Here is a 26,663-nt window from a genome sequence, read left to right as displayed (position 1 = left end):
CACTGTACCTTGAGTTACACCGAGACTGTAGCCAGCACGGGACGAGCAGCAGCAGAATTTCACCTCAAGCCCGGTGCACACAAATCCCACCCCTCAGATACCACTCTGAACGCCAGAAAGCCACATCCATCTCTGCTCCCAGCAACGAGGCAGCAATCCCTATATGTGCTGTCCCTAGGCAAGCTCAGCACAAAGAGAGAATTCCCTGACATCTGGATAAAGCTTCAATAGCTGCCATTGGAGAGAGCAAAATGCACATCAGCTGTTCTGTGCCAGCGGCTGGGCTACACCCGGTCTCCTGGTACAGACATGCCCCACTCGTCAAATCCCCTCCGTTCCCTATTGCACACTGCACTGAAGGGGAACAACTCAGACTCGTGAGCAGATTTATTTAAAAGAAGGAAAAAGGGACTAAAAAGGTGCGATCTTTCTCCAGCATCGGCTGGTACAGCGTGTGCATCTATGTCATGTAATACCACTGCAATTACAGCAGCTTCCCCGTTTGTCAGCACTGCTCCGACCCCTATATCCCAACCAAAATCAGCCTCCTAAAGCATTCCCCAATCCCTGCTTTCATCCCTCCTGAACCACCTCTGATCCTCCTCTCCTGATACCCACTCAGACACACTGGATTCATCCCCACTCTCACTAATTGACTTTCTTAACCTTGCTTGACCCTTTCTTCCAGGATGGTCTCAGATTCCTGCAGTCTTCCGCTGGCCTCACCCACAAACCCGCTACCAGCCCTAAGCAGCCACCCAGTCCAGCCCTTATTGCCACGAAGCCTGGACATGCTGCTCCACAGGAGTCTCGCTCAGCTTCTCCCCTCCCAGCCCCAGCCCCTCCATCCCGACTGCTCTCAGGCAAACCCTCTGTTTCCCCATCCCAGCCCCGCACTGCGCCAAGGGCATCCTTGTTCCCGAGGAACCGCCTGACCCCTCGGCGCGCACAAACACAAACACAAAGGAACCTGCATCCGCCGGAGAGTCCTCCTGCCTGCCTGGGAGATGGCAAACGGAGAGCTAGAGGCTCGCATCGCCACCTGTTAGCACATCGCATCTCCCGGGGCGCAGCTGCGTGTCTTCCCTGCTCCTCTGCTCCCCGGCTCCGAAACCACCATTTAAGCTGCAGGCAGAAGCAGTTCTGCTGGGGGAGAGATCGTTAAAGCGCACACGAATCTCCCTGCTCCGATGCATTTTATGTTCTCAAAAGTGGTTGACGGAAAGATTCCCCGCTCTGATAACAGCTTGGCATGGCTGAAACAAAGCCTTCTTTGCAACTTGCCACCAGCTCTGGCATCCGAGCCGGCTGCTGCCCACTGGAACGCCGAGCACCCACTGTCTCTTTAAGAATGCCCCGCAGCCCACATCACCAGCGCTTGGTTAACCCTGGCTGCTCCTTGCTCTGCACCGATGACAGCTCCGAAATGCCAGGAGCTTCCTCAATGCTTCCTCAGTTTTGTCCTCCCCTGCTCCTACCCACCCGATGTGCTGCCCCGGCACAGCCTCGCCGCATCCCTGCCCATCCCTGGCATCCCACACCTCGTCGCAGGGACACTTGGGCGACGCTTTTTTAAACACCCCTGTGCTCCCCGCTGTAAAAAGCACCAGGGAGAACTTCTGTGACGACAAAGGAGCAGTCAGCACTGACCTAAGCATCCTAACCACCTCTAAATTCAACTTCCCTACTCCCACAAAGCACTCTCCTCTGAACACTTAGTCATTTCTACGGACACACCGACTCATCGCCTCGCGGAGGCACCGGGCAGCCTCTCCAAGCCTTCCCAGGCACAACACGAACTATCTACTTCCCCGACACAGCAGCAGGCAGCGCAGCCAGCAACAGGAAAAATATTTGCCTTCAACACATGGGTATTTCCAAGTATCAGCTCTTTGAAAGGCCATCTTCTACAGAAAGGTTAGAAAATGCAGAAGGTAACAATGTGACTCATATTGAAAGTGTATATCAACATGCACAGAAAAACCTGGATACACACACATAGAGAAGCCTGTCTCACAAGGAAAATAAACAGACTGTGACTGATTCTCTTCCGGGCAAAGCATGCAGAATATCCTGCCACTGTTCTTGTACCTACTCCAAACTGGCATTACAGGGCTACAGGAGAGCGTGTGCATCAAGCCACAGAACTAAAAAGCAGGAAAGCAGCGCAGCTTGATGGTCTGCAGGGTACGAGCACAAAGCAAATGAGATGTGCTCCTGCAGTATGATAGAGGAGCAGCAAAGACTAATGTGATTCAGAGCTGCACAGTCTGATCAATCATAGCTTGGGGAAGCTGATGAAGTATTTGCTGTGAACGATCAGTTAATCTCTACCAGGAACTTCATTGCAGGGGTGCCATATAATCAGAAAGATGCTCTTGCACAGGAGTAAGCTCAAAGGAAAGCAACAAAAACATCACATTATTCAGGAGGCTCATTTTGGAAAAGACACTTGAAGGGTAAACAAAGCAAAGTAGTCAACAAATATTTGAAGAATGTAAATACCACGGAGAAAGGGAAGCCGTATTAAAAGATTTTATAACAATGAACAATGAGATGAAAGTAAATGGAGGGGAAAAAACTAGGCTGAAGGCAAGTCGTTGCAGTCAAGAGAATGAGAGAAGCGGTATAACCCTTTCCACTTGTCATGTTTCTAAGCATTGGGTAACCATTAATAAAGGCAAAACAAGGAATTGCGTGGTATTGGCAGAGGCACGGATCAATGACTCAATTGCAGTCTCTCTCTCTCTTAATTCTGCTTTCCATCATTTTCCTAATAGGCAGCAACCCAGTTCAGTAACTTTTTGGTTACTGCTGTTTCCTAGTGATACAAGAGTCCTTAGAAGTCTACGTTCAGCTGGGTAAGTGTTACGGCTTTTTGAGCATCACGATTTAGAGAGTTCTTTTGCCTTGCTGTATTAGCAGTCAGTTGCAAAGCCTTCCAGTGAAACGTATCTGATGATTCTGAGATTCATGAGGGAAGTCTTGCAAAGCTCCACCTAAAACCATCTGAAGTTTTTAAGACTGTGAATCTGGGTTGTGATCCTTCAAAGAATAAACGTCCTTACTACAATTATGGTATTTACCCTTACAAACAAGACATAGATATAGGTTGCTTTGGGGCAATCTGGATTCAACTTGTGACTTTGGGCAAGTCACGGGTGAGAAATGCAGGGGATGTAGTAGGGTGGTTTGCACCTCTGATCAATACAGATTGCTCTCTTTCAAGCTTTTATCAATACAGTTTGTTTTAAGCTATTACGTTTTTTTTACTCACCTAAGCCAAGCTTCCAGTAGGGAAGTTTTCTAGTACATCTATTCTAATAAATGTTAACTGTAAAACAGCCTTTAACGTCTTTGTGCCTCACCTGCAAACCAAGGCTACTACTAGCACTTCCTTTCTTCTGCCCTTTGTCTGTCTTGGCCTTAGAGGCTGGAAACTCTGCAGGACACAGATGGTCTCTTAGGGTGCGCATGAAAATCTCCTAACGCAGTGAAGACTTATTTGTAAGACCCTCTCTCACTGTAAAACACCACAATCTTAGATCCACTTCCAAAATCAGTTCTGCTATTACCTGTTGTCAACCTGAAACTCAGAAGGATCCATGGGGAACCTGTTCGTCCTGTTGGAAAGTTTGGAAAAATAATATTACAGGCATTTGAAGCAATGCTGTAGTTTCACTGCCTTGACCCAGCCACTGAGCTCTGGTCAGACTCCGAGCTCCAGCTCTCAGACACAAACCTTCTTTCAAGGCCTAAAGATAAGGAACAGTTCATCTCCCAAACCTCATTCCTAAAATGTACGTCAGAGTGAAGGCCACCATGTCGCCACACTGTTTCTTAATTGCTGACAGATCCAAAAAAAAATAAATGGCAGTTCTGAGGGCTGCAAACCCACAGTACCCGATCTCCTCATAAGCAAAGAATACTTCTTTCAGACCCATGTATCTGCTTTATTTCTATTCGTAAAGGGTCAGAAATACACCAAAATTACAGCTCTAGCTTTCCACCAGCTTTCTAAAATGCCTGTCTCCAGGGCAAGCCTTTTAATTCACAGCACTTTGTGTATCATCACTACACCAGAGAGGAATGAAACCTTCCAAATGATTCCTCTGGAATCCTTGGACTTCACCATCTCTTCCTACTGTCATTTAAGGCCAGGCTTGTTTGCTGGGTATTGCATTTAAAGAATGATTCTAGTTAAAGAGCGAGCTGTTCTCTACACCAAAGATAAACAAGTCATTTTTCCTCCTCCCCCCACAGCTAATTTGGTGCCTTATATTATGTGCATACGTGGACATTTTTTTTTACATTACCACATCTTCGCTACTCCTGAATATATACCTCCTTCTTTTCCCCTAAATCGTTTTCATTCAACTTGTTTTCTCCTCCATCTTCCTCCTTCCAGTTCCAAGGCCTGAAATTAGGTGTGGTCAAACCACATTTCTCCAAACCTGATATTCCAAGTGGTTTGAAATTATTCAAAATATATACCCCAAATACATATCTCCTCTTGCCACCAAATAAAAATAAAAATAAATAATCCAAAAATCCTTCTTTTTCTGCTCCCTTGCCATATGTGTAGAGTGGCTGTGACACCATCACATGATGTTGGCTGAAAAAAGGCAGAACACCTACCCCCAGGTCCCTTGGCTAGCCAGACAGCATTCTGTCAGGAAAAATGGTTATAAAGAGAAAACCACCGCAAAAAGGAAAGTATAACACCAGCACAGACCTAAAGTTGGCCCAACGGAAAACTTCAGTAAAGCAGAAGCTCAGAGAAGGTTCCACCACCTTGCCTTCAGCACGTGGCTCTGAAAGAGCACAAATAACTTGCAGAAGGAAAAGAAAAGCTACCAATTTATGCAGAACATTTGTTTTAGTCTGAAGTACTGTTTACTGAACTTGGATATTTTATACTTGGATGCTGTTATTGCTATTATACCTCAATTTATACCATTCACTTTTACCAGACTCAAAATACTGGAATTAACAGTTACCGTGCGTAATAAGTATCAATTGCCAACATAATGGTAGTCTGCCATTAAATTGCACTTCAAACCCAGGGCTGAAATCAGAGGCATGCAAAGAAAGATTCAAGAATAAGCCTGGCATCTGCTTAGTAGGCCATAGGAACACCACTAACCAGCTCAGAGCACGGAGCGAAGAAGACTCCTGTTCCCAAGGGGAATTTCAGTCGGCAAATGTGATTAACCAAAAGAGATCTGACCGGGACGCTGGTACCATGCCACAAGAGCTCTGCTGGCAACGCTTGGCTATTTCAGGCTTTGACCTTGCCCACTTCCTGAACAGAATAACCCTGATCGAGCAGAAATTGTAAATCTATGAGCGTTTCCATTTACTTCAGTAGAACCATTAAGTCAGGCAGGATGAATCACACACAAATTCCGGAACAGCGTTCACCATGCCCCTTCTAGCACTTGCCACACGTAAATATCAAACTGCTTCAGTGGGAGGAGCGGACTGGCGTGCCCCATTCTGCAGACAGGAAAAGTGGGGCAGAGGCGTGATCGTGACACAGCAGGGACAGATCCAGGCATAAAACTGGCCTCTCCCGACTTCCAGCTGCAAAAGCCAGGACCTTGCTTCTCATGTAAGGGACCGAGCACTCAAACAGCACACCAATTTAGCCAGTACCTGCTAAATGTTATCCATAACCCCTTCGTGACTGCATTTACCTCCTTCCATGCTTTTTCCTCCTGCATACGTGAGGAGAAGACTCTCTGGAGAAGCCACGCTGCAGCCTCATTCATCTCAACTGAAGGCCCTGAGCGAGCAGCGGCGGCAGAATTGCAGAACGGTTCTAAGCAGTTTGCCCTTCACTTGACATTTGCGAGGCTGCTGAAGGACTACACAGACAGCAAGCTGATTTTACCATCTGAGAAGCAGAAAAGGCAATTTTTTGAATGAAACAAACGCTTGGGATTCAATTAGCCAAAATAATCTGAAGCTCAAGGAGAAATCTGAGGGAGAGATTCTGGGTGCTGGCAGCACAGCTCTGCAAGGCGCAGCATCTTCACGGCGTACGTCACGTTGCCCTCAGAGAGGTTTCAGTCAGCACACATATACTGGAGGATAAAATGTTGGATGTTTATCCAATTTTTAGTCAGAATCCGATGCCAAAAGCACACCACATAACAAACAAAGACACACTAAAGGGTAGGTTCTGCAAGTCTATCATCACACAGAACTAGAGCAAACCAAATCTCAGATCAAAGGTTTCACAATGACTCAGTCAGTTTTTCTTCAAATAGTCTTCTTACACTGTAATTTATTTTATTTCTTTACTAAAATAGTCACTTCACTTGTACTTTATACCATATTACCACTGAAGGTATTAATTCAGCGTGGCAATGTGCAGGGCAGGACACAAACTGGAAATGAGCCGATCTTGGTTCTATTTCTGGCTCGGTTACTGACTGTGAGTACAGTCTGGCCATGTGAATTGCATGCAGGTTTTTTCCTTGACATTAGTGCACTTGGACTAGGCTCTTAACTGCTTACTATCACTTCCCACTCCTGGAAAGCCCAGATAAATTAGCACCAAACCTGCCGTTAATCACTTTATTGTGCCATGAAGCCATTTACAAAATTGATCTACCAACACTGTTCAAAGTTCTTCCTCGACTCACCTGACCCATCACAATGTTTGTTCCTGCTGAGAGAAAGGAGAGAGGCTGTGCTTTATGGTCACAGGCTCGGTCAAGTCTTCAGAATATTCTGGAGGCAGGGAAAGACACTGACCTATTAATATGGTTCCCTCTTCCCACTGCATCGACAGCAAATGGGAACGTTCTGATTCCTCAGATCCGCTTGCAGAATGTATAAAGAGGGAACGCTTCTTGCTTCCAAATGTTAGAGCCGTATTTATAACTTACACGCATGTGGGTCAGCTTTGATAGTTGTTGGGGGGGAATTATCAGCATCTATTTCTTCCTTTTGAATAAAAAGCACAGAAAAAAAAAAAAAAAAGGAGGTAGAGGCAAAAGACCTGGTGAACACAGAGCACACCAAAACATGACAGTTTAACCTGTAACGTGAAGGTCAAACGCACACATGTGCACAACGACACAATTATGCAATGCCAGCTGAACTCTCCTCCTAGCCTTCTCCAAAAAATCTGAGGAAGAACTGATTTTAAAATTCACCTTTAATTTGCACTGCGATAGAACTAAGTTCATTTTCACTGCACCGGGTAGCTCTTTAAGCCTCTGCAGTATGGATATGAAATTAAAAACTGTTTATGTAGCATCACGTCACTCTGTAATTAGGGAGGTGAGAATCCTGGACACCCAAAACCCACATTTGTCAGGTTACTGTAAAACAGCAAGTACAAATTCTCTGCAACTGAGAGAAGCATTCCTGCTTTCTCTGCTTCCCTACCCTGTTATTTCAGCCTCCAAAGAAGTTGCAGAACTAGACTAAGGACGAAGCCACACAGGACTGTCACGACGGCTGATGAAGCCCCTCTCCTCTCCTCCCCTCAGCACCGAGGCCCTGACAGAGCCCCTTGAAGGTGTCCCTCCCGGTCTGCATACAAAGAAGCCCTCAAGTGGCTGCCTTACAGCATGCATAACTGAGACCGCCTAACGTTAATCTTCACTGCTCCCTGACATCAAACAACTGCTAATTTTAGCTCTGCTGTTCTGTAACCCTACCTAGTTCCCATCCCACCCCCACAACTATATAATAGATCCTTCCTTCAGATAAGTAGGGTGTTGGAACACTGAGAGGTTTTATTCTCACCCACAGGCACTAGCAGAAAAATGAATTACAGATTTATTTTTAGGTAGAGCCTTTGGCCTTTATTTTCTCCGTAGGCTTCACAGAGCAGGTCCTTGCACTCAGAAATATTCCAAGCAACAGACGAGCACAGGCGAGGCAGAAGGAACTTGGAAAGAAGAAAACTCCCGAGAGCAGAGTTTTGCTCAGCATCCTGGTGATGGGATGTCAAGCTGAGCTATCAAGTTCAGCTACCAGCTTGTTTTTGTCCCTGAAAGACTTCTTTAGTCATTTGATTCTTATTTTTCGGAGAAGATCCACAGCAGTACCCATCTATGCTAGATTAGGAACTTCCCAAACTGCTGACAAGGGAGCACAATATCAGCGAGCAGCGCTGCGAGGGAAGGAGAGCCTGTCCCCCTGTCGTAGTGCCTGCCTTTCCCAGATTCCAAGCTCAGGGCCTGGCTTGTTACAGGCATGCTAAGGAGCGATGAGATAAGGCTGAGAGCAAAAGTTCTCTGTCACAACACCGTGTCGCAACATGCGACTGTGTTAGAGTGCTATGTTGTGACATGAAAATGACTCGTGGAAGCAAGCCACTAGGCCCCGACAAGACAAAGGGACATTATTGCGCGATAACAATGTACCAGGGAACTGTGCTATCGTTTTTGGTACCAGGATGTTGCACCATAGCAGTGGGACGCTGCTCTGGTACATCAGGGCCTGGTGTCATGACACGATACAGCCCGGTTCCGATGTCATGACGCTGTGACAGTTGCACGTCGGGATCCTGCGGTACCGCAGCGCTCCGTGGCAGCCCGATGACTCCGTAGCACGCAGCTATGCCGGGATCCGGCGCCAGATGGTGATGAGATCATTTTGGGCAAAATTAGGTGGTGGACTGCAAAAACGCACGACACTGTGTTAGATCGCAGCAACGCTGCCTTGCGCCAGAACAGGCTCGCACCGAGACTCGGGGGTGGCCGGAGGGCCCCCCGCGAAATGCACAATGTCACCTCGTGCAGCTCAGCACACGAACCGAAGGGGTCAAAACGCAGGCGAGAGCATGCGCACGTCCTCGCGGCCAGAGAGGGCTGCTCCTGCTGGCAGCGTTCTGGCCCTGTGCTGCTGCCCTTCCTGGTACAGACAGAAATCGTGTGTGTCTGTCTGAGAGCTGCTCCGTAAGGAAACCTGCGTTAACCCCAGCAGTGCCATCTAGGACTGCAATCACCGCTTCCAAAGCAAGGACCAACAGATCTGTTTGACGTGCCTTTTTCCTTAGATAAATACTAACCCCATAAAGTAATTCATTACAAGTATTTGAGGCCACACAACCCACACCAAGATATCGTAACCAAGAAGACAAACAGCAGAGAACTCGGGGGTCTGTGCTCAGACCCGTGCTCCTCTAGAACCACACCGAGGCATCCAGCAGTGACAAACATGCACAGAGGTGACCCAGGGCTTGAACAACATCCTTAACTCACCCTTTGGTGCCCGGACATTGCAGCACAACAAAGTAAATAAAACTCTGTGTCAACATCCCAGACATCCTTTAGGAGGAACAGAACAACCACTGCAAAGATTCAAGATGCTGTATGCTGTTATTAAATTAGGCAAGAAATCCAAATAGTTCACCTGTTTCCTCGGGATTCTGAGGAAGATGAAGGGGGGTGCTGAGGATGCAGGACAAGCAGGGTTCGTTAGCACTCTTCCATGTTTCCAGGAGAGCCAGGGGAGCTGCTCGGGTCCACCACTGCGCTTGCTGCCTGACCCCGTGCAGCCAGGACAGCGCAGGGCCCCGAGCACCTCGCAAGGAGCCCGCGGCAGAGGCAGCCCAGAGGGGAGAGCGTCACCTGCCGAAACACCGCGACTGCTCCACCCGGTACGTCAGCAATCTGGTGGGCCCCATCCAGCTCCCGCATCTGCCAGCCTCGCTCGCTTAGCTCTGAAGTCCGAGCAGATTAACGGAGCGGCTCCGACACTGAGCACCATAAACGCTGCGATGGAACCGGGTGCGCCAAAGTGCTCCGGTTACACGAGTAACAAACGCATCCGGCGCTGCTCGTGGGTAGGCAGAGAGCTGAATGCAGCAGGGTGCCATGTTATTGCAGATGCACGCGATCCCAGCATTTATAACACACGCTCAGCTTTCCCGGTAGTACGCTGAGCTATTATGCAACCCGTCAGCCCGACAGCATACCACATGAAGCAGCAAATCAGTGCAGGAGTTGGACTTTTTTTTTAAAAAAAAAAGGGGTGGGGGGGATTAAGTATGATTTTCAAATGCTAATAGTTATGCTTTTTGTATACCCTATGTTGCATATGGTTGTGTACACACAGGCTCTAACTGTAATTAAATAAAAGACAAAATTACAGAAATTACAAAAAGAGATGACCTATTGAGTCATCCCTGGCTCTAGTCCGTCCCCTGGGGCTCAGTACAAGATGCTTCCTAGTGCTGTGCTGTAGTGCCTTTTTTTTTTTTTTCACAGAAAAAAATAGCAACAATAAATAAAAGCAAACAAGAAAAATAACTTCACTGTTTTCTCACACTTTACAGGCAAGGATCTCAAAGTACTAAATTTGAACTGATGTGAAACAGCAGACTTCAGGGAGAGGCTGGTATTCCTGCGATTGCTTCCTTTTTCATTATAGAGAAAAAAGGATTAAGAAAAAGAAACAGGCCTTCGTGTCCTTCTTGTCATCCACTTTGCAATTTCAAACCAAATCACAAAGTCACATTCCACCGTGGAACCATTCCCATCTGATAAAGTTCTAATGAAATTGATTTCATCTTAATAATTCAGAGACTATTTACTGCAGCTAAATAGTTTTGACATACTCTAGATTTTACACGAATCTTTGCCGACCGAGTTTATTAGATACGTTACATGCACAGAATCACCCACATACGTTATATATGTCTATATTTACCCACCCTTGCAAGATACGTACCCCTATTAAAAAAAAAAAAAATTGCCATGCAAACATTTGATATACACGCAGCTTTGTTGATCACCCTGCACCCACACATCCTCCCTCACTGCCTGCTTGTCCAAACCCCCCGAGTTCTCCCCCAAAACCGCCGGGAGCACCCCAGGAGCGGCTCGGTCCCCCGGGAACCCCGGAGCTCCCCTCCCAGCCCCGAGCCCCCGGAGCATCCCCAAAGCAGCAGCGGAGAGGAGCAGCGAGCAGAGGCCGCTGGGCGCAGGCAGGACAGGAGCCCTCACACCCCCTTCTTTTGGGGGAAGACCCCCGCGTTTGCTTTTACCCCGCGCACCCCCGGAGAAGGGGGGGGGGGGAGAGAGGGGCCGGCTGCGGGCAGGGCGCAGCGCCGGGACCCCCGGGCGCCTCCCGGCGATGCCGCAGCCGAGCCGGGCGCCTCCTCCCCGGGCTGCGAGGGGCATCCTCGCCCCCCCCCCCCCCCCGTCTCCCCTCTTACCAGGCGAGCTTGAAGCCTTTCATCAGTACGGCCGCCGCACGCCGCTGCCCGCGTCCTTGGCTGCCCGCTGCTCGCTCCACAGCTCCCAGGACATGGTGCGGGAGCCCCGGCCGCCCAGCGCCCCCCGGCCGGCGCCGAGCCCCATGCACCGAGCCCCCCGCGGCGGGGCGAGGCCGTCTCCCGGCCCCGGGGCCCCCCCGGGGTCCCCTCGGTGCCCCCCCGAGCGGTGCAGGGCTCCCCGCACCCGCAGCGCCACGCAGGGCCGGCCCCGGCCGCCCCTCGCTGCTGCTGCTGCTGCTGCTGCTGAGCATGTGCGGCGGCAGCCGGCCCGCCCCCGGCCGCGGGGGGACCGGGCAGGAGCCCCCCGAGGAGGGCAGGGGGCTGCCACGGCCCCCCCCGGGGTCCTCGGCCCCGGTCCCGCAAGGGGGGGCTGCGAGTTAGGGTGCGGGAGGGGGACGCGCGCTGCTGCGCCCCGGCCTGGCACCCAGGGGTGCTGTGCTTCGCCCCCAGGCCATGGGTTAAGGAATTCCCTGTAACTGAAATGATGCCCTGAAATGATGGGGGGGGGTCAAAGGCTGAACCCACAGCCCCCCCCCCCCCACACTCCGAGCACCCTGAGCGTCTCCCGCCCTTCAGCACAATTCAACAGTGACAGAGGAAAGAGAGCAGTGAGGTGAAAGGGAAAAGATAATAGCAGCTTAAAACTTTCCTAAGACTAATCGTCATTATTTTACAAAGTCATGGGCCACACCTAGAGAGACCCTATCCCTGTCTACAGTTTATGTCAGAAGGGAATGATAGAGAATCACCCCCATAAACCCCTAACGTCCCCTCTGCTCCCCTCTAACCGTGGGTACAAGTCCCAAGGCTCCTTTCTGCCCTACAAAGCTTTCTTGCTTTCCGGGAACATTGTCCTCCATAGCAGAGGGCAGCGATAACGTGATGCCCACATCACCTCCACGAAGCAATAAATGCGCTTCTGCATGGTGCTCAAGAACAGCACCAGGCCTTTTTTTTTTTTTTTTTTTTTTGTGAATGAAGCTCCTGAATTGTGAACAGAGGGACAGAAGCCAACTTCCAGTTCTGAACTGAGCTGGAAATCACTGTTGTAGGGCTTTGGGCACCCCAGAGGCATTTCAAAATCACAGATGAAAGGAAACAGGAACACAGCAAGGCGGCTGGTGGTTCAGAAATTGTGCAGGTGACACTGAAATGTCATTCTGGGGAGGTGTAAAATGGAAAACTCATCTCTGTGCTAATAACTCCATGCAAGCAGCTCCCCAAACGCTTGTTCCATCAATCAGTGCCACGCTGATGAGTGCAACAGCCATGGCAGGGCATCCTCCAGCCCCCGGCCTGTGCAGGGGCAGGCACAAAGATTTAAAGCAAATGTTTGAAACAAAAGCTTGAAGGGTTTGTTTTGGACGTAAAATTTGCAGCATGCCTTTTTATTCCCAGCCAACTTAGCCATAAAGCTGGGCACATGCACTTCCAAACATCACAAAGAGGGTGGGGGAGAGATTCAAATGTCATCCCCATGTAGCCTCAGATTCAACCCTCCTCAGGTCCAGCCTCTGGCAGCCGCCTGGCCTGGCCTCATCCCGGGTCCAGAGCCACTTCCCTCCATGAAACGGCGCACAGCTGTGGCCTGCAGGTTGTCAAGGAGGGAAGCAAATCACAATGCTGTAAAATGGGTCAGGAGACCTGCAAATCTGGGACAGGCTAATGCTGCAGTCACATGTTTGGAAATCAAAGCTCAGGCAAGAAAGGTATTAAGAGATAAGCAATCATGTATTTTTTTTTAAAATAATGTGAAGGTCAGGAAATTATCAAAGGAAATCGACCACTTCAAAGGAGAAAGTGTCTGTAGGTGCATCGGAGTGGCAGACGCTGCCACCACTGCCACAATTCAGCTGGGATCTGCTCTCAGAAAGCCTCCTAGCAGGAGCCTTGCTGAAAGGCCCGTGGGTCGCCCACCATCCCTGGAGAGCCCCAGGCACGAGCCCACTGTCACTGCTGGGCACAGCCTGGGTTCTGCATTCACCTGACTGGTCCACCCGGGCCAGCTAACACTGCACAGGCAAGCCCTTGCCTTTTTGCTACATCCTGTGCATGCAACCACTCCGGGGAAAAGACTGATATTAAAATTTAAACAGGGTAACAAAAGAGCATATGTACATATCAAGAGAGGTAGGCTATGCACAGCCACCCTGTCCACCTCTGCAGCACCAAGAATACTTAGTCACACGCACGTTGAATTCCAGATAAGTCATCTACCTACTCCATCTTGAGCATCTATCCCGCACACCAGGAAAATGGGAAAACAGAGAAGCAGCACGGGCAGAATCGGGGCCTGAAGAGATCAAAAGCAGCTTCTGGCTCTGCCACAGAGCTCTGGTTTGAAGCTAGGCAATATGCTCTGTGCCTTTTCACTCATCTGTGACATTACACGTTTTAACGAGACATCCATTACACTGTTGTAATATCTTCAATGGCAGTGGGTTGTGGATTGTGAGTGAATACAGCTGATCTTTGATGACCAGGTTTTGCATGTGAAAGAACTTTCCCAAGCCATTCTTCTTTTGGCATTTTTTTTTTTTATTTTTCCCCATGAATGGTAAAAATGGCAAAAATAGTAAAAGAAATAGTGTAAACATGACTTTTCACTTTTGTTTTGATGGTTTTTTAAGAACAAGCACAGTAGTTGAAAACAAATTTGAGAGTGGGCGTCTTTTTGGCCAGCATTAACAATCACAACCCCCTGAAAACACGATGATATTGCTGGCTCCTTTACATCTCACCTACCATGGCCTCTCCTACCTCACATAACCAACACCGAGTTCAACAGCAGGCCATCTGAAGCATTCGGAGCTGCAGTCTCGGAAGTGCAAAGCTTAACCAGAGCAGCAGGATCATGCACTGGGGACGAGTGCCTCGTAAGCCGCCTCTCTTCAGCCACTGTCCTCTCCTCTCGCCCACCTGGTGCTGCAGTTGTGGCTCTCGTTGCCCTTTGCCTGCCACCTGTGCCCATGCCAAAAGCCAATCTGCCTCTTGCTAAGCAACACTTCTCTACACCAGCTTCCTCCTTCCTCTTCTCCATTCCTTTTCTATCCCACCTTCACCCCTCCCTCAGTTATTTCCTACCATTTGTTGACTCGTCATCACATCTTTTTCAGTGCTGTGTTCTCATCTCCCTTCCATACCCCAGTCATCATCTGATCACCTTCCCCCCACCATCTCAACCCATTTTTAATTAATTTCTCATACCTATCTCCTTTCCTCTTTGTATTTGTTTGTATTTGACTTATCCACATGGAGCCATATGTATATTTTCACAATGACTGCCCTTCGTACAGGATGTTGGATCAGATGTTCATAATTTCCCTTCTAGCTGTAAAATATATGTCAAATTATTTCCTTATTGCAATAGAATTATGATTAAGAAAGGGACCTCATTTTTGATTGCAAGTATTACAAACGCAGTTACTACATGTAAATAGCAAATAACAATAAAACAAATTGACGTGGTGCCTGTTTGCCCTGTCTCATCCCATCTCTCCCCACAAGCAAAAATTCCCATCAACTTCAACACGGAGTAAATAAGATAATTTGGATCCTGGCCTATCGCCAGTAACATTTTTGAATATTTCTGGTCCAGAGCAAGGATACCACAAACACGGCCTCCCGGGGGGTTTCTGGTTGCTTCCACGCCAGCGAGGATGAGGAAGTCAAACAGCACACACAAACACTAAAAACAGCAACAAAGTAAAAACCCCGCAGAACTTTCTCAAAGCGAAGAAAGACTTGGAGATTCTGAGTAGCAGGAAAAAAGGACTTAGAAAAAAGACCGGATATTTTCCTGACCTGTAACTAACTATAAACTCTCAAGGCCACATGAATACAAAAAAAAAAAAAGCTGGAATACAAAAAAAAAAAAAAAAGCCAAGTTTTCTTTCTGATCTCCAGCTCGGATGAAAGAAGCACCAAATGCTGCTGTCCAGATGGGACAGTGCTCTACACGAGTGCCTGCACGAGGTGGCAGGCAGCAACGAACCAGGTCTCGGTGTTCTCCCGCGATCCGGTCAGACCGCAAGGAGGGGGCAATTCCCACACGGTTTTGTACCACCTCTTGTGTCACCTCCCTTGCCAGGGCCTGGGTAAGAGCTGGAAGCAGGGGCCACTACTGAAATTCACGTGACAGCATTTAATACTCAGCAGAATTTCACTCACCAGCTAGTTATTCTGCATTACCCCATTGTCCTTTTCCCCTTTGCCATTACTTCTGCCAGTCCTTGCTGAGACAGGGATCGCTATCCACCACAAGCCACAGAAATCTCAAAACACCAGCTCTGAAGTACTGTACATGGGCATCTTTTCTGGCTTCGCTCATCTTCTAGTCATAGCCCGTGAGCAAAGCACAATCCCTCCGAGATGGAACAAGTAAATCAGGTGCTTTATGACCTCTTCCACCCCAAAATATCTGAGGACTTTCCACTCGCAGTACAGAAACAGGAGCCTTTCGGTGCCAGGAGAATGACAGACATCTCGCTGATTTACGTCCCACGTTTCCACTAGCTGATTACCTGCAGAGTGATTCATGCTTTCCCAGGAAGCATTCTAGCATCATTTGCGCTCATGTGCTTTGCTAACAGGTTAATTACTTTTCCCCTTGGCTCTCAGTAAGGCAACAAGGAGAAAACAAGCAGGGCTCCTGTTTTCATAGCCAGGCACCGGATAAGCCAAGATGGGAGGTGCCAGGACATGTCATGATCCCACTGCAAGGTGCCCCGCAGCACACCGGGGGAAAAAGTTCGACCACCAACAGTTCCAGGGCGATTGCCCTGCGATCAGAGCCACAGGCTAGAAGTTGCTCAAAGCTGTGCCTCTCGCTGCTGTTGATGGGCTAAGGCCGGGACCATTCTTTGGAGCACGCCAGGAAACGCCAGTCCCTGCGGTACCCTGGAAGGTGCCCCAGCAGAAAGGGAAGCAGCAGCACAACACAATGGAGAGAGGCCGTGGAAGTAAGAAACACTGCTGCTGCGTCTCGGGGACGCTCTCAGCATTCAGGCTGAGAAAAACAAATGTTAGGCTTTCTCCACAAATTCTTTGCTAGCCCAGGGCGACCCCAGCGAGATGAACCTGCATCCCTCGGAGGCTCCACACCAGCCAGAACTGGGGTAATACAGATACAAAACAAGAAAAAAAAAACATGGAAGGAAGTCTAGTTTCAACAAAGAATAGGGGATTAAATATCATCTGATGTGGTGTAAATCCAAATAAATCTATATAGCTATGATTTGAACATTAACAGCATTATTTTTGAAGTTGTATCTGTTTTAGAAGGTTCAAACTACATATATTTTCCACTCTGAAGATATTTTCCTGAACAGATAACTAGGCTTTCAGTACCTCCATGCCAAGATGCTGCTTTAATATCACTCTAGATCGTGTTTTCTTTCAACTGAAAACGAACTATAAAAAGCAAGTGCAAACAAAAAGGTATTTCACACTGACTTTGTTGGTTTTGATTGAAAATGTCTGTTTTTCAACACAGAAGAGTCCCCCAAAATGCCAAAAAAATGGAATTTGAGTGTCTTTTTCAGCTGGTTTCAGTGCCACTGGCCCTTCAGGCTTTGCAGTGGCAGCTTTTTCCAAGCACTGCAGCTCCAAGCAACACGCAGCTGAAGTTTGCACAGACGTGGCAGTGAGGATTCCACCTCTGTAAAGGCACATTTACCCTCAAGTACTTCACACAACCATCGCCCAAAGCCACAAACCCTGCCCTGACACGCAGCCCGGGTCCTGGGGCCAAGCAGGGTAGCTGTTCACCAGGGGCACCCAGCCTTGCGGGAAATGGAACTGAAAGTACGCCCTGCTTAGCAGAAATGAGGGGGGGGAAGGGAAATTATTTACTCCACGTGAATTCTAGCTGAGATATAGAAAAAAGCCCTACGATCTGAACAGCAGCACAGTGCTTTCTAACCAAGGAATTACCCCAGGTGAAACCGGTACCTCCTGGAGCACAGAATGCCTCGCTGCTGTGCTACGGCGTCCCGTTCAGGGCGGGCTCAGAAGCATTTTATAACTCCTAATGCCATTTCCCTCCCTTTCCAAACTCCAGCTTTTCAACCACGCTCAGTTTCACGGGCTGCTGAGGTAGCAGCACAACGGGAGATGTTTGCAGACTTTCCCCGTGCATTCATCTTGCTCTGATGCCAGGTGCAGCTACGCTGGCGGCAGGCTCATGCTAGAAAACAACCGTTTGCTGTGAACCCCAACCATGAGACCCAATGATCCGGGGTGAGGCAGCTTCGTGCTCCCCAGCTCTCCCGAACCACACCGAAGCCGTGCCGGGCACACATCTCCATACCCGCGGAGCTGCAGGGAGCAGGACCTGCAGCCTGGTACAGGCGAGCAGCGCAGGCAAGGGAGAAGCCTCGCAGCAAAGGGCGGATGCATCTATAAGCTCATATTACTTTCTCACCCAGCCCTCCCCCTCGAGATGCTTTCCAAAAAAATAATTAGGCTGCCAAAAGGCCTTTCTGCTCCACCAGACAGGCTCAGAGTGGGAACCTGCCCCTGAAGCACCCTCTAGCGGCATTTTCACATCGAGCAGCAAAGCAGGCTGCAGCATCCCGGCTCTGCCCCTGGCTTCCCTTTGGGAAGAGGAAAAACTGCCACCGACAGCGATGCAGGCTCCTCTCCCTCTCCCCCCCATCCCCACCTTGGCCTAGAGCATCAATATTTTAGGGCAGGAAGATTTTATCTCACACCTTACAAGAAAAGTAACATATAGAGTCTGCAGCCACAATATCAACTCCTTCCTGGAACTCGAATCCCGTCGTCAACCCCAGCACTAGAACCACTCCCAGCATCGGGGGAAAGGGTCTGGAGAAAGCAAAAAGGGTGACAAAGTAAGAAGGTGCCAAGCGAAACCACTTACGCACAGTGAGGCCGGCAGCATTTCCATCCTACCTTTGCTGTCGCCATATCAGACGTCTCCATGTTTTCTGCTTGGCCTACCAGTAAATGAGACCATTGAAGGAGAGGGAGAAAAAGGGAAGAGTCAAAAAAAGGACGGGGAAGAGAAGACAAACAATCTGACAGACGGATGAGAAAAAGCGAGTCATGTAAGAGCTAGCCCCAAGTTTTCCCTGCTGCCCCCAAACGGGAGGGAAAGACATCTCAACCTGATGGTCCCAAATTCAATTCTTGACTCGAGTCTGGCACAAAATCCAGTAATTTGCCAGCCCCCCCCAAGTACAATCCCCCAAACCCCTGCTACCACCCCAATTCTAGCAGCATGCTGAGGAACAGACAGCTCCCTCCTCCCAGCTTCAAGTCTGAGCTCCCGCAGGGGGGAGGCAAGCAACCTGTGCCCCCCCTGGGGAAAAGGCCCTGCTGCTTCCTCCCTCTCGCTCTGTGGGAAGGGAGAGGGGCACAAAGAGCCCCCCAAGTGGGCGCTTTACAAGTCAGGAGAAAGGCAGGCGGCGAGTGGGTCTGGGCAGTGCAGGGGGCAAGGGAGGAGAGGGCAGTGGGGAAGGAAGAGGCAGCTTCTAGAAGGAAAGCGTGAGAGCAGGACAGCCAGACAGGTGGAAGAGCGATGCCACAAAAAACCACGAAATAAAATAAGCGTGCCAGAAACAGACCACGTAAAGAGAGATGTGCAGAGAGAACATGTGCAGAGCAAAATGCAAGGAGGAGGTTAGCCATCTGCACCCTACTGAGAACACTCACCTCAGAACAACCCTCAGAAATTACTGGGCCTAAACTAGGAACTCCCTGGAGCACACCCTCAGCTCAGACTGAAACCAGCAGAGCATCCTCCAAGGTAAAGCTGTCCCGGCTTCAAAAAGGCTCCCGGAGCTGCCGAGGCCCTGCCCGGCTGCGGCCGGCCCCGATTGGCGGCGCAGGGTGACTTCACCCAGCCCCATTCATCACCCAGCTTCTCCCTCCCTGCTCCTGCAGGCTCCTCCTGGCTGCTTCCCTCCAGAAACCGAGCCTGGAGCCTGCTCGCCAGCAAGGAGCCGCCGCACGCAACTGGCCGGAGCGCTCTGGCAGAGCGGAGCAGAGCAGACAGACGTGAGCAACCCTGGCCGGGAGGGAGGGAGAGGAGGGTTGGGAAGAGAAAAAAAAAAAACACTGCAGAGCTCAGTCAAATTAAGAGCCTCAGAGGGCTAGGAACAGCTCTGCTTGAAAGTGCTTATTCATACAGCGGTGCAGCACGGCGTGCTCAGGCACACGGCCGGCACACAGCACAGCACGCACAGACCGGCGGCACCAGCGGATGATCCTCAATGCACCCAACAGTTCACATGTGTTCAAGGGCAGCTACCTGCTTTCTGCAAAACCATACTCATTTCCTTGTCCACACACCCCATAAAGCAGGGTTTTATTAAATTAAGGGTATTACATTCCATGCTATATTAAATATATACACAAATACTGGTGTATTTCTGGTATTTGTTGCAGTGCATTCACAGTCATCTGCTTATGAAAAATCAAGGCTGTTACACTTCCTTCACCTTTTTATTTTGCATATTCAAATGTATTGACCCCATTCTTATCAGGGACTTAAACCCCATCTTATGAAAACACCTAGATCATCAGCCATAGGATGCAGTAGGATGGTTTTGAAAATTCATTCAAGTATAAACACATTCAGGTCTACCTCTATCCCAAGCATTGCTGTGGGTATAATCCGTCTTCAGCCTGTCCCAACACCATGCACAAAAGAGCACCACCACCTGCATGAGTTTTACTCACTGGGATAAGGATCGTGATCCTTGTCGCTTGGTGAGCACTGGATGGATTTCCAAATCATTCCCACGCTACACCAACGAGAGTAGTACTACAAGTGTACCGCATGCAGTGCAGAGGTACACAAACAGCAGACGCAGACAACCTGCTCTCCAACCCCTCTTTTAGAGAGCCACCAAGTCCCTCGGTGGCAGTTTCCTCCCTCACATGCATTCTGCCAGGAGTACTCATAGCAGCATGACAGAACAGCCTGCCTCATAAAGGACCTTCAGCAAATCCTAAGCTAGAGAACCAGTAAAGCCCAGCTTCGCATTTCAGAAGAAGCTGAATTTCCATGTTGTGCTCTCTTTACAGCAGCGGCTATAAAATTCCAGCAGGGTGTAATAGCTCATGAACTTAACAGCAAACAGGAAATGTCTCCTGAGGAAGTCCGCTTTTCGGAAGCGAGCGACTCAGTATGACACACTCAAGGGCTGGGTAAGAATCCAAAGCTTTGTGAACAGCTACAGCAATAGCGTCACGTTAGTTTGGGGTATGCGCTTGTAATTGCCTCATTAAAGCTATCTTACAAATTGGAAATGGTTGCTTGTCAGCGGCACTACCTGCAAGTGTCACTGCCCAGCCTCACACAGCCACCGGGACATCCCCGGACAAACACACCATCGGGGCTTTGCTACTGCCCAGGAATCACAGCCCCAGCTTCATGCTAACCAGAGATCCAGCAAATAACGGAAAAAGTTACTTATTCACGTAACCACACAATGGAAACGTCAGTTGGCTCGAAAACCTGTGACCTGCAGGCACAGAGACCAGCACGCTGCCCCGAGGGGCACTACAGTTTGATTCTGCCATGTGGCGAGAAAAGATCTGCAGGAGCTGGGGGCAGCAGGCAAAAACTGCGCCTCTGGGGAACGTGCAAGCAAGACAAAACCTGATAGCGACAGGACTAGCCGGATGACAAACTAGAGGAAAATCAGCAGTGTTAAGTGGAGAGAGAACAGCTACGAAGAATGGCAGAATGTAAGGAAGAGGTAGTTTAACTGTTAGGCACCTTAGTGGAGAGGTACAGATCCCCAGGAAAATGTGCCAGATGGATAAATTCTTGAGTCCTTCCTGAAGTCAGCAGTGTCATGCAGCCCTACAGCCTCTGTTGTCGGATGCAATCACAGCATCCGCAAGCTAGGGCACACCTCCATTTCCCAGGGAAAAATCTCAGAAGGGACTCTTTCTTTGCTGCAGCAGCTGGGAAGTCACGTGAGACTTCATTCCCAGAAATAAAATATGCATTTCACACTCCTGGCATCATGGGAGCTGTAGTCACACTGTACAGAACAGAAAGAGCATGTAGCAAGTAAGCCGCTTCTTTCTGTGCCATGAGTAGTTTGCCATGGCATGCAGATTATGTCTTCAGGTCCTGGAAAGGAGAGCAAGGCAGAAGAGCATCACAGCAGAAGAGAGAGCTTTGGCTAACCCAGAAGAGAAGACCAGAGAGAAGCTCCTCTATCAAAAGGTGAAAAGAGAATAATTCCCTAGAGAGATCAGCAGCATCAGAAAGATGGAGAAACTGGGATGATTCGTATTGCTACTGCTTCTTTCTTGAGCAATACTATAACAAAAGAGGGCTGCTGCTTTCATACAACGCCTTCTGGATCTTTTTCCCCTCATTGTCTCGTGTTTGAGCTCAGCCTTCCATTTACGCGAGATGGTGCAATAACCTTTCCCACCCCCAAAAGAGGCTCATTCACTGTGGAAAGGGGCAGGCTAACAACAGCAAGTTTTATGACTCATGGCACATTTCATATGCCACGAAAGCCCTCCTTCATTTGCATTTGTCAGGAAGTTAAAAGCCACCTTCTAATTTTACTTTCCATCACGAGTTAACATGCAGCCACCAAGGAGAAGGCACTAAGGCTGCACTAGCTTGGACAGAAACACTATGGGCTGACCATCTCCCTTTTCATTAAGTCCAGATATTCTTACTAACAATCTGCTCCCTCAAAATCAGAGAACTTCAGGGTGTCCAACAGGCAAGACACTTTGGATCCTGAATAAAAAAATCTTTCAAGTACAGTGAGCTAAATCTTTAAATATGGTATAAACTTGAGCCTTTGGGCTGGCACTGCTTAAAGGATAATCCACAGAGGCACATAGGTAGCACACTGGAGAAACAAAGCCTTTATCTTATCTGCACCCATGCAACATCTAATGCAATATCCTCTCCTGGATAAAAAATTAACCCCAGGTGTTTCGGGTAAACAGTGAGAAACCTTGTGGCAGGAACATGCACCACAATATTTTGGCTTTAACAATGAAAACCTACAAGAACAATGGAAATCATGAGAGAAAAAGAAGAATAAAGGTCCTAGATTCCTCTTATTTCTGAAGCCTGAGAGAGAAGATCAGAGAAAGAAGCTTGAGCAGTGGCTCGAGACTCAGGTCCTGGACAAAAGCCTCTGGTTTGCAGACAGAGGCATCTCAGCCCTGCAGTAGCAGCCTCCTGCAGCCCCAGCGCACGCTCCTACATGTTAGAGATCTTCCAGTAGTTGCAGCAACAGGGTGGAACAGAGGATGATGGGTTGCAACTAGGAAAGCCATACAGAGGATGACTTATCTCGCTGCGTCACATCCCACCAAGTACCACACACCCCTCATTGGGTAACCCGGAATAAAGAGTCGGAGTTTGAGGGCACGGGTGCATGGCAGGTGCCGCACAGGTAAAGCAACGGCCCATGAGGCTCACATAAGGAAGTCTGAACATTTACACGGCTAAGCCTAAAGCGAGGATCCTTTTCCACAGCAGAGAAACGCTACCACCTTACAATGCCCGGAACTCCGACAGACCTATACCCCTCCAGCAAGGCCCATGCAACCGCCATTTAAAGAAAAAGGTAAAGGGGGAGAGAGAGCAGCTAACAGCACACAACTGAAGATTTGGGGTGGGGTGCTTCAGAGGGAAGGCAGAACAAACAGCGGAAAGGGCTTAAGGAGAAAATTTAGGTCAAACTTGCAGGAGCAAAGGAGAAAAGCAGAGGTCTAGCGGGGGGGCTCAAGGACAGCCCTTGGCGAGTACAGATTGTAACACCTGACCTTGTTACGACGCATGGCGCGGCGGGGAGACGCATGCTGCCATCTTATCACCGAAATGCACAACAAATACTCTGCAAAGGCCAAGAAAGAAATGGATGGGAAGATAAACGAGGAAAGAGGAGAGGGAAAAGAAGAAATGCAGAGGTCACAGTGAGCACTCACACGGTTACAGTCATCTGCAGAAAGAGGGAAGTCTGTCCAAGTGCCAGCGTGCTCCCCAGCAACCTGAGAAAGTTGCTTCAGCAGCGAGGGAGCAGAACGCTCTTGAGTCAAAAGATGGAATCCCAGCTTGTTTACACACGCGAGGGAGTTTTGGGGAGAAAGCAGCACCGAGAGGTGACCTCAGAGTCCACCGTGGAAAGATGTAATGTCACCATTAAGACGGTTCTGGGATGGCTCCTACTGCTGTTACTCTGCAGTTTGGCCCCAAAGGGAAGCAGCAGTGACTTGGCTGATGAGAAGGCAGAGCGATGGAGAAATCTCCAAAGAGCTTGCTCTGCGCAAGAGGCACAGGTTTCCTTTCTCTGCTCTCAGATTTCTTCTATCACAGGCGATTCAATTTTAAAGGCACAGCTGCCTGCAAGGCTCTGCTGAATTTGCAGCTGCTATGGGATAAGGTGTAAAAATCTGGGAGAATAAAGAAGGATTCTCTAAAAGAATTTGAGGTTGTTAATAGCCAGAATGAAATCCTTGTGTCCAGAATTAACCAGCCAGAGTTTCTCTTGAACCAGACCGTTTGCTCCCAGGTATAAATTAACACCAGTTATCCCATGGTTCCCAGAACGTGTGGAGACAAACTGGTTCAAAGATCAGCAGCACTACCAGATTTCTTCCCAGTAAGAAACATGGGTGTTGAGCTCAGATGAAAGCCAGAGGCTGGTTTGCAGAGGCAACATCCCTAAAAGGATGCTCCAAGCCCAGCTGGTCCATTACAAGGAGCCCTCCTGCTCTTCGCCTTTTCTGCCAGGACAGCCAGGGCTCTGATCCACTGCTAAAAAGCAGCAGCTCATGCAGCTGTCGGACCTGCAGCCACCACAGGGCACCTGGACACATTCTGCTTGCAGACGAAGGTGCCACCTTCTCCCACCAAATGGGCGCTGGTTAACTCTTCTTCCCACACAGCACTCTGCTGAATGGACATAGGATCTCAGGGCAGAGAGGAAGTGTGTAAAAAGAGGCAGGTAAAATCCAAAGCTGCAGGAATATCTCTCTGTAAGATGCATGACACTTAACTACCTCTTCCTTACATTATGGAGTTATTATTTAGTGGACTGTGTTTCCAAACAGCATCTTATTTCCAACATTCATTGAACACAGCAAGAATTGAGTACATACTTACCATCAGCACAGAACTCCCCCCCAGCCCCCGTGTTGTTTCTGGTGCTTTATTTTGTATTATAACTCATTTTAAATGCTCGGTATTTCCCCATTTAGACAGCCAACTATAAAGTGTAAAGATGCACATATTTTCTAAGGTAAATATTGCAAAAACTTGCATGTACCAAAGACAAATAGCACTAAAAGCATGGAAGAGGCCACGATAAAGTGTTTGTGCTGACTGTAAAGTTACGAAAAAGCTGATTTGTTCAGGGACACACACACAGAGCAATCTGTACAAGAGATAGCACTATCTTAGGAGAGTAGCAGGACGTTTCACCAAGCAAATCCAAAAGAACCTTAATTCCCAGTTCAGGTAAGTGCCCTTAGATTTTGGGGGAACTTCTGTCTGTACAGAAAAATACCCTGCACTGAGCAGTTTCAGAAACAGCTGATGACTGCACTGTAAACAAGGGCCTAGAAAGGTCTCTATAAGGGCACAAACATATGCATTCAAGCTGAAAAAGAGCTGATCCCAGATCCCCTTTCCAGGGCTCGTGGTCTGCCGGAGTCTCAGGGGAGGCTGAGGCAGCAGCATCCCTGTTCACCAGCACCTCCTCCTCCAGCTGCAGTCCAAAGCCCAGGCAGAGGGGTTAGCCTCCCCTCGCGCATCCAGCCTCCCCAAGCAATCGCTCAAAGACAGGGCTGTGAACAGCAACACCAGTTCTGATTTCGATGTATACGGTAGTCCCAGATTCTCTAAAAACTGAACTGGGAAAAGAAATAGAAAAAGATTTTTAAATGCCTTCCATTTCTGCCCTTTGACGTGTGTCAGTCCTGTCTGCCAATTTACTGGCTCAACAGATGGGTTTTAACCTGCTTATCCCTTCAACACTTCCCCCAGCTATTCACTTGAGTATTTATCTTCTTTTCTATGCCTACTGCACATCAAACAAGTCACTACCAGTCAGGAGAGTAGGACCAGAAGAGCTGTATACCATCCTTTTTTTTTTTTTAAAAAAACAAAAAACACCTTTGTTTTACTGCACAGCATCGATCAGTCAGCCACACCACAAAACAGAAGCAACACCATATTTTCAGATCTTTTATCTGCAGCTGGGGTTCCAGGCATGCTCACAACAGGACTCATAGATACGCTGTGGTTTCTGATGACATCTCGGTTAAAATGTTTCCTGCATGAAGGAAGGTGGCTTTCTCCCACTGCGAGACAGAGGTATTGCCCGCATGGTGTTCTTCTGGAGGAAACCTTGCACTAACTTTCAGCACCAGTTCATTTCTACACATTAAAGAGATCAGATCACTGGTGCAGTTAGAGCTCCCATACCACGTTTGGGTACATGCAATATAATTCAAGGACAAATACAGCTCCTAGATTCATCCCAGGCCATGCCCCAGTTTAAGATGACATCTATACATCAAAAGGGATGTGTTCTGCAACTTAGGAACCTCCAGCCTATAGATGTGAAGTCTAGTTCTGGTTGTACAGCAGTCACTCCCCACGTCACTGCATAAAGCTGGCCAAACACTATCTGAATTTAGCAGCAGGCTCCCTCAAAAAGCATCACTCCTCTGCATCTTTCAAAAGCCTAGCTCCGTCTGTAAGAGGCTAAAATCAATTAAGTCCTCTGAGACCCTCTGATGGCTGATTTTAGAGCAGTATTGAAGTCTTAGTACCGCAACAGAAGTTCGCAAGGGCTCTGAGGCACAGCACACGCTTTGCTGTAAGGTGAATCCACGCAAGGGGTCAGCAGCTGACAGCACGCTGCACAGAAGCCTGCGGACAAGGGCCAAGGAGGCTTACACAGAGAGCAGGCAGCCTGTGAAAGGAGGTGGTTTACAGCCCTGCACCCCAGCCTCCTGCTGCCTTCGTTCCCACTTCTCCACACGCCTCAAGCTAACAGCTGCCACACTGACTATCCCAATGCTCCCCGAGGACACAGAGCTGATGGGGTGACCGTTACCTAAGGTCTGCAAGTGAAATACTTACACAGCTGAGCCCTCTGCTCTTGGTAACAGGAAGGAAGGCTGCGCAGAGTCTGCCCAGGGCCTCAGATAAGGAAAAAAAGGGACAGTGAAACGAGTCCTCTCCTCCTCCTCATGTTCCCGAGCATCACGAGCTAGCAATGCAGCCACATGAGGCCTGCCAGACCTCCTCTGCGTTCAGAGAGATCTGCAAGGCACGCTGAGGTTTATCAATGATAACGCCAGTTCAGCAGACACAGAACTGATCAGGAAATGGAGAAGCGAGATCTGAATCCTGCTTTGCCCTGCTGTTACATCTGTTGTAAGA

At 48.9% G+C, this 26,663-nt stretch overlaps 1 protein-coding gene across 21 annotated transcripts in view; it reads right to left on the bottom strand.

Moving 5' to 3' along the window:
• The window catches only part of GRAMD1B (GRAM domain containing 1B), a 135,153-nt gene that overhangs the window by 54,471 nt on the left and 54,019 nt on the right, over positions 1-26,663 (bottom strand). The window contains exons 1-2 of one of the 21 annotated variants that reach the window (XM_066981330.1): positions 18,926-19,279; positions 18,164-18,207 (exon numbers count right to left, since the gene is read on the bottom strand). The exons of 13 other annotated variants lie outside the window; for them this stretch is intronic. Coding sequence is in view for 3 of the 8 variants with exons in the window: in XM_066981326.1 (XP_066837427.1) it covers positions 971-1,059 (89 nt within the window). In the remaining 5 variants the exon portion in view is untranslated. 7 more of the 21 variants (XM_066981336.1, XM_066981333.1, XM_066981331.1 and 4 more) reach the window with 7 other exon arrangements.

The sequence above is a fragment of the Anser cygnoides genome, chromosome 21 (assembly GCF_040182565.1).
Source record: "Anser cygnoides isolate HZ-2024a breed goose chromosome 21, Taihu_goose_T2T_genome, whole genome shotgun sequence".
Lineage (NCBI taxonomy): Eukaryota > Metazoa > Chordata > Aves > Anseriformes > Anatidae > Anser > Anser cygnoides.
The sequence above is the reverse complement of the archived record's forward strand: the minus strand, read 5'-3'. Positions and strand labels throughout refer to the sequence as shown.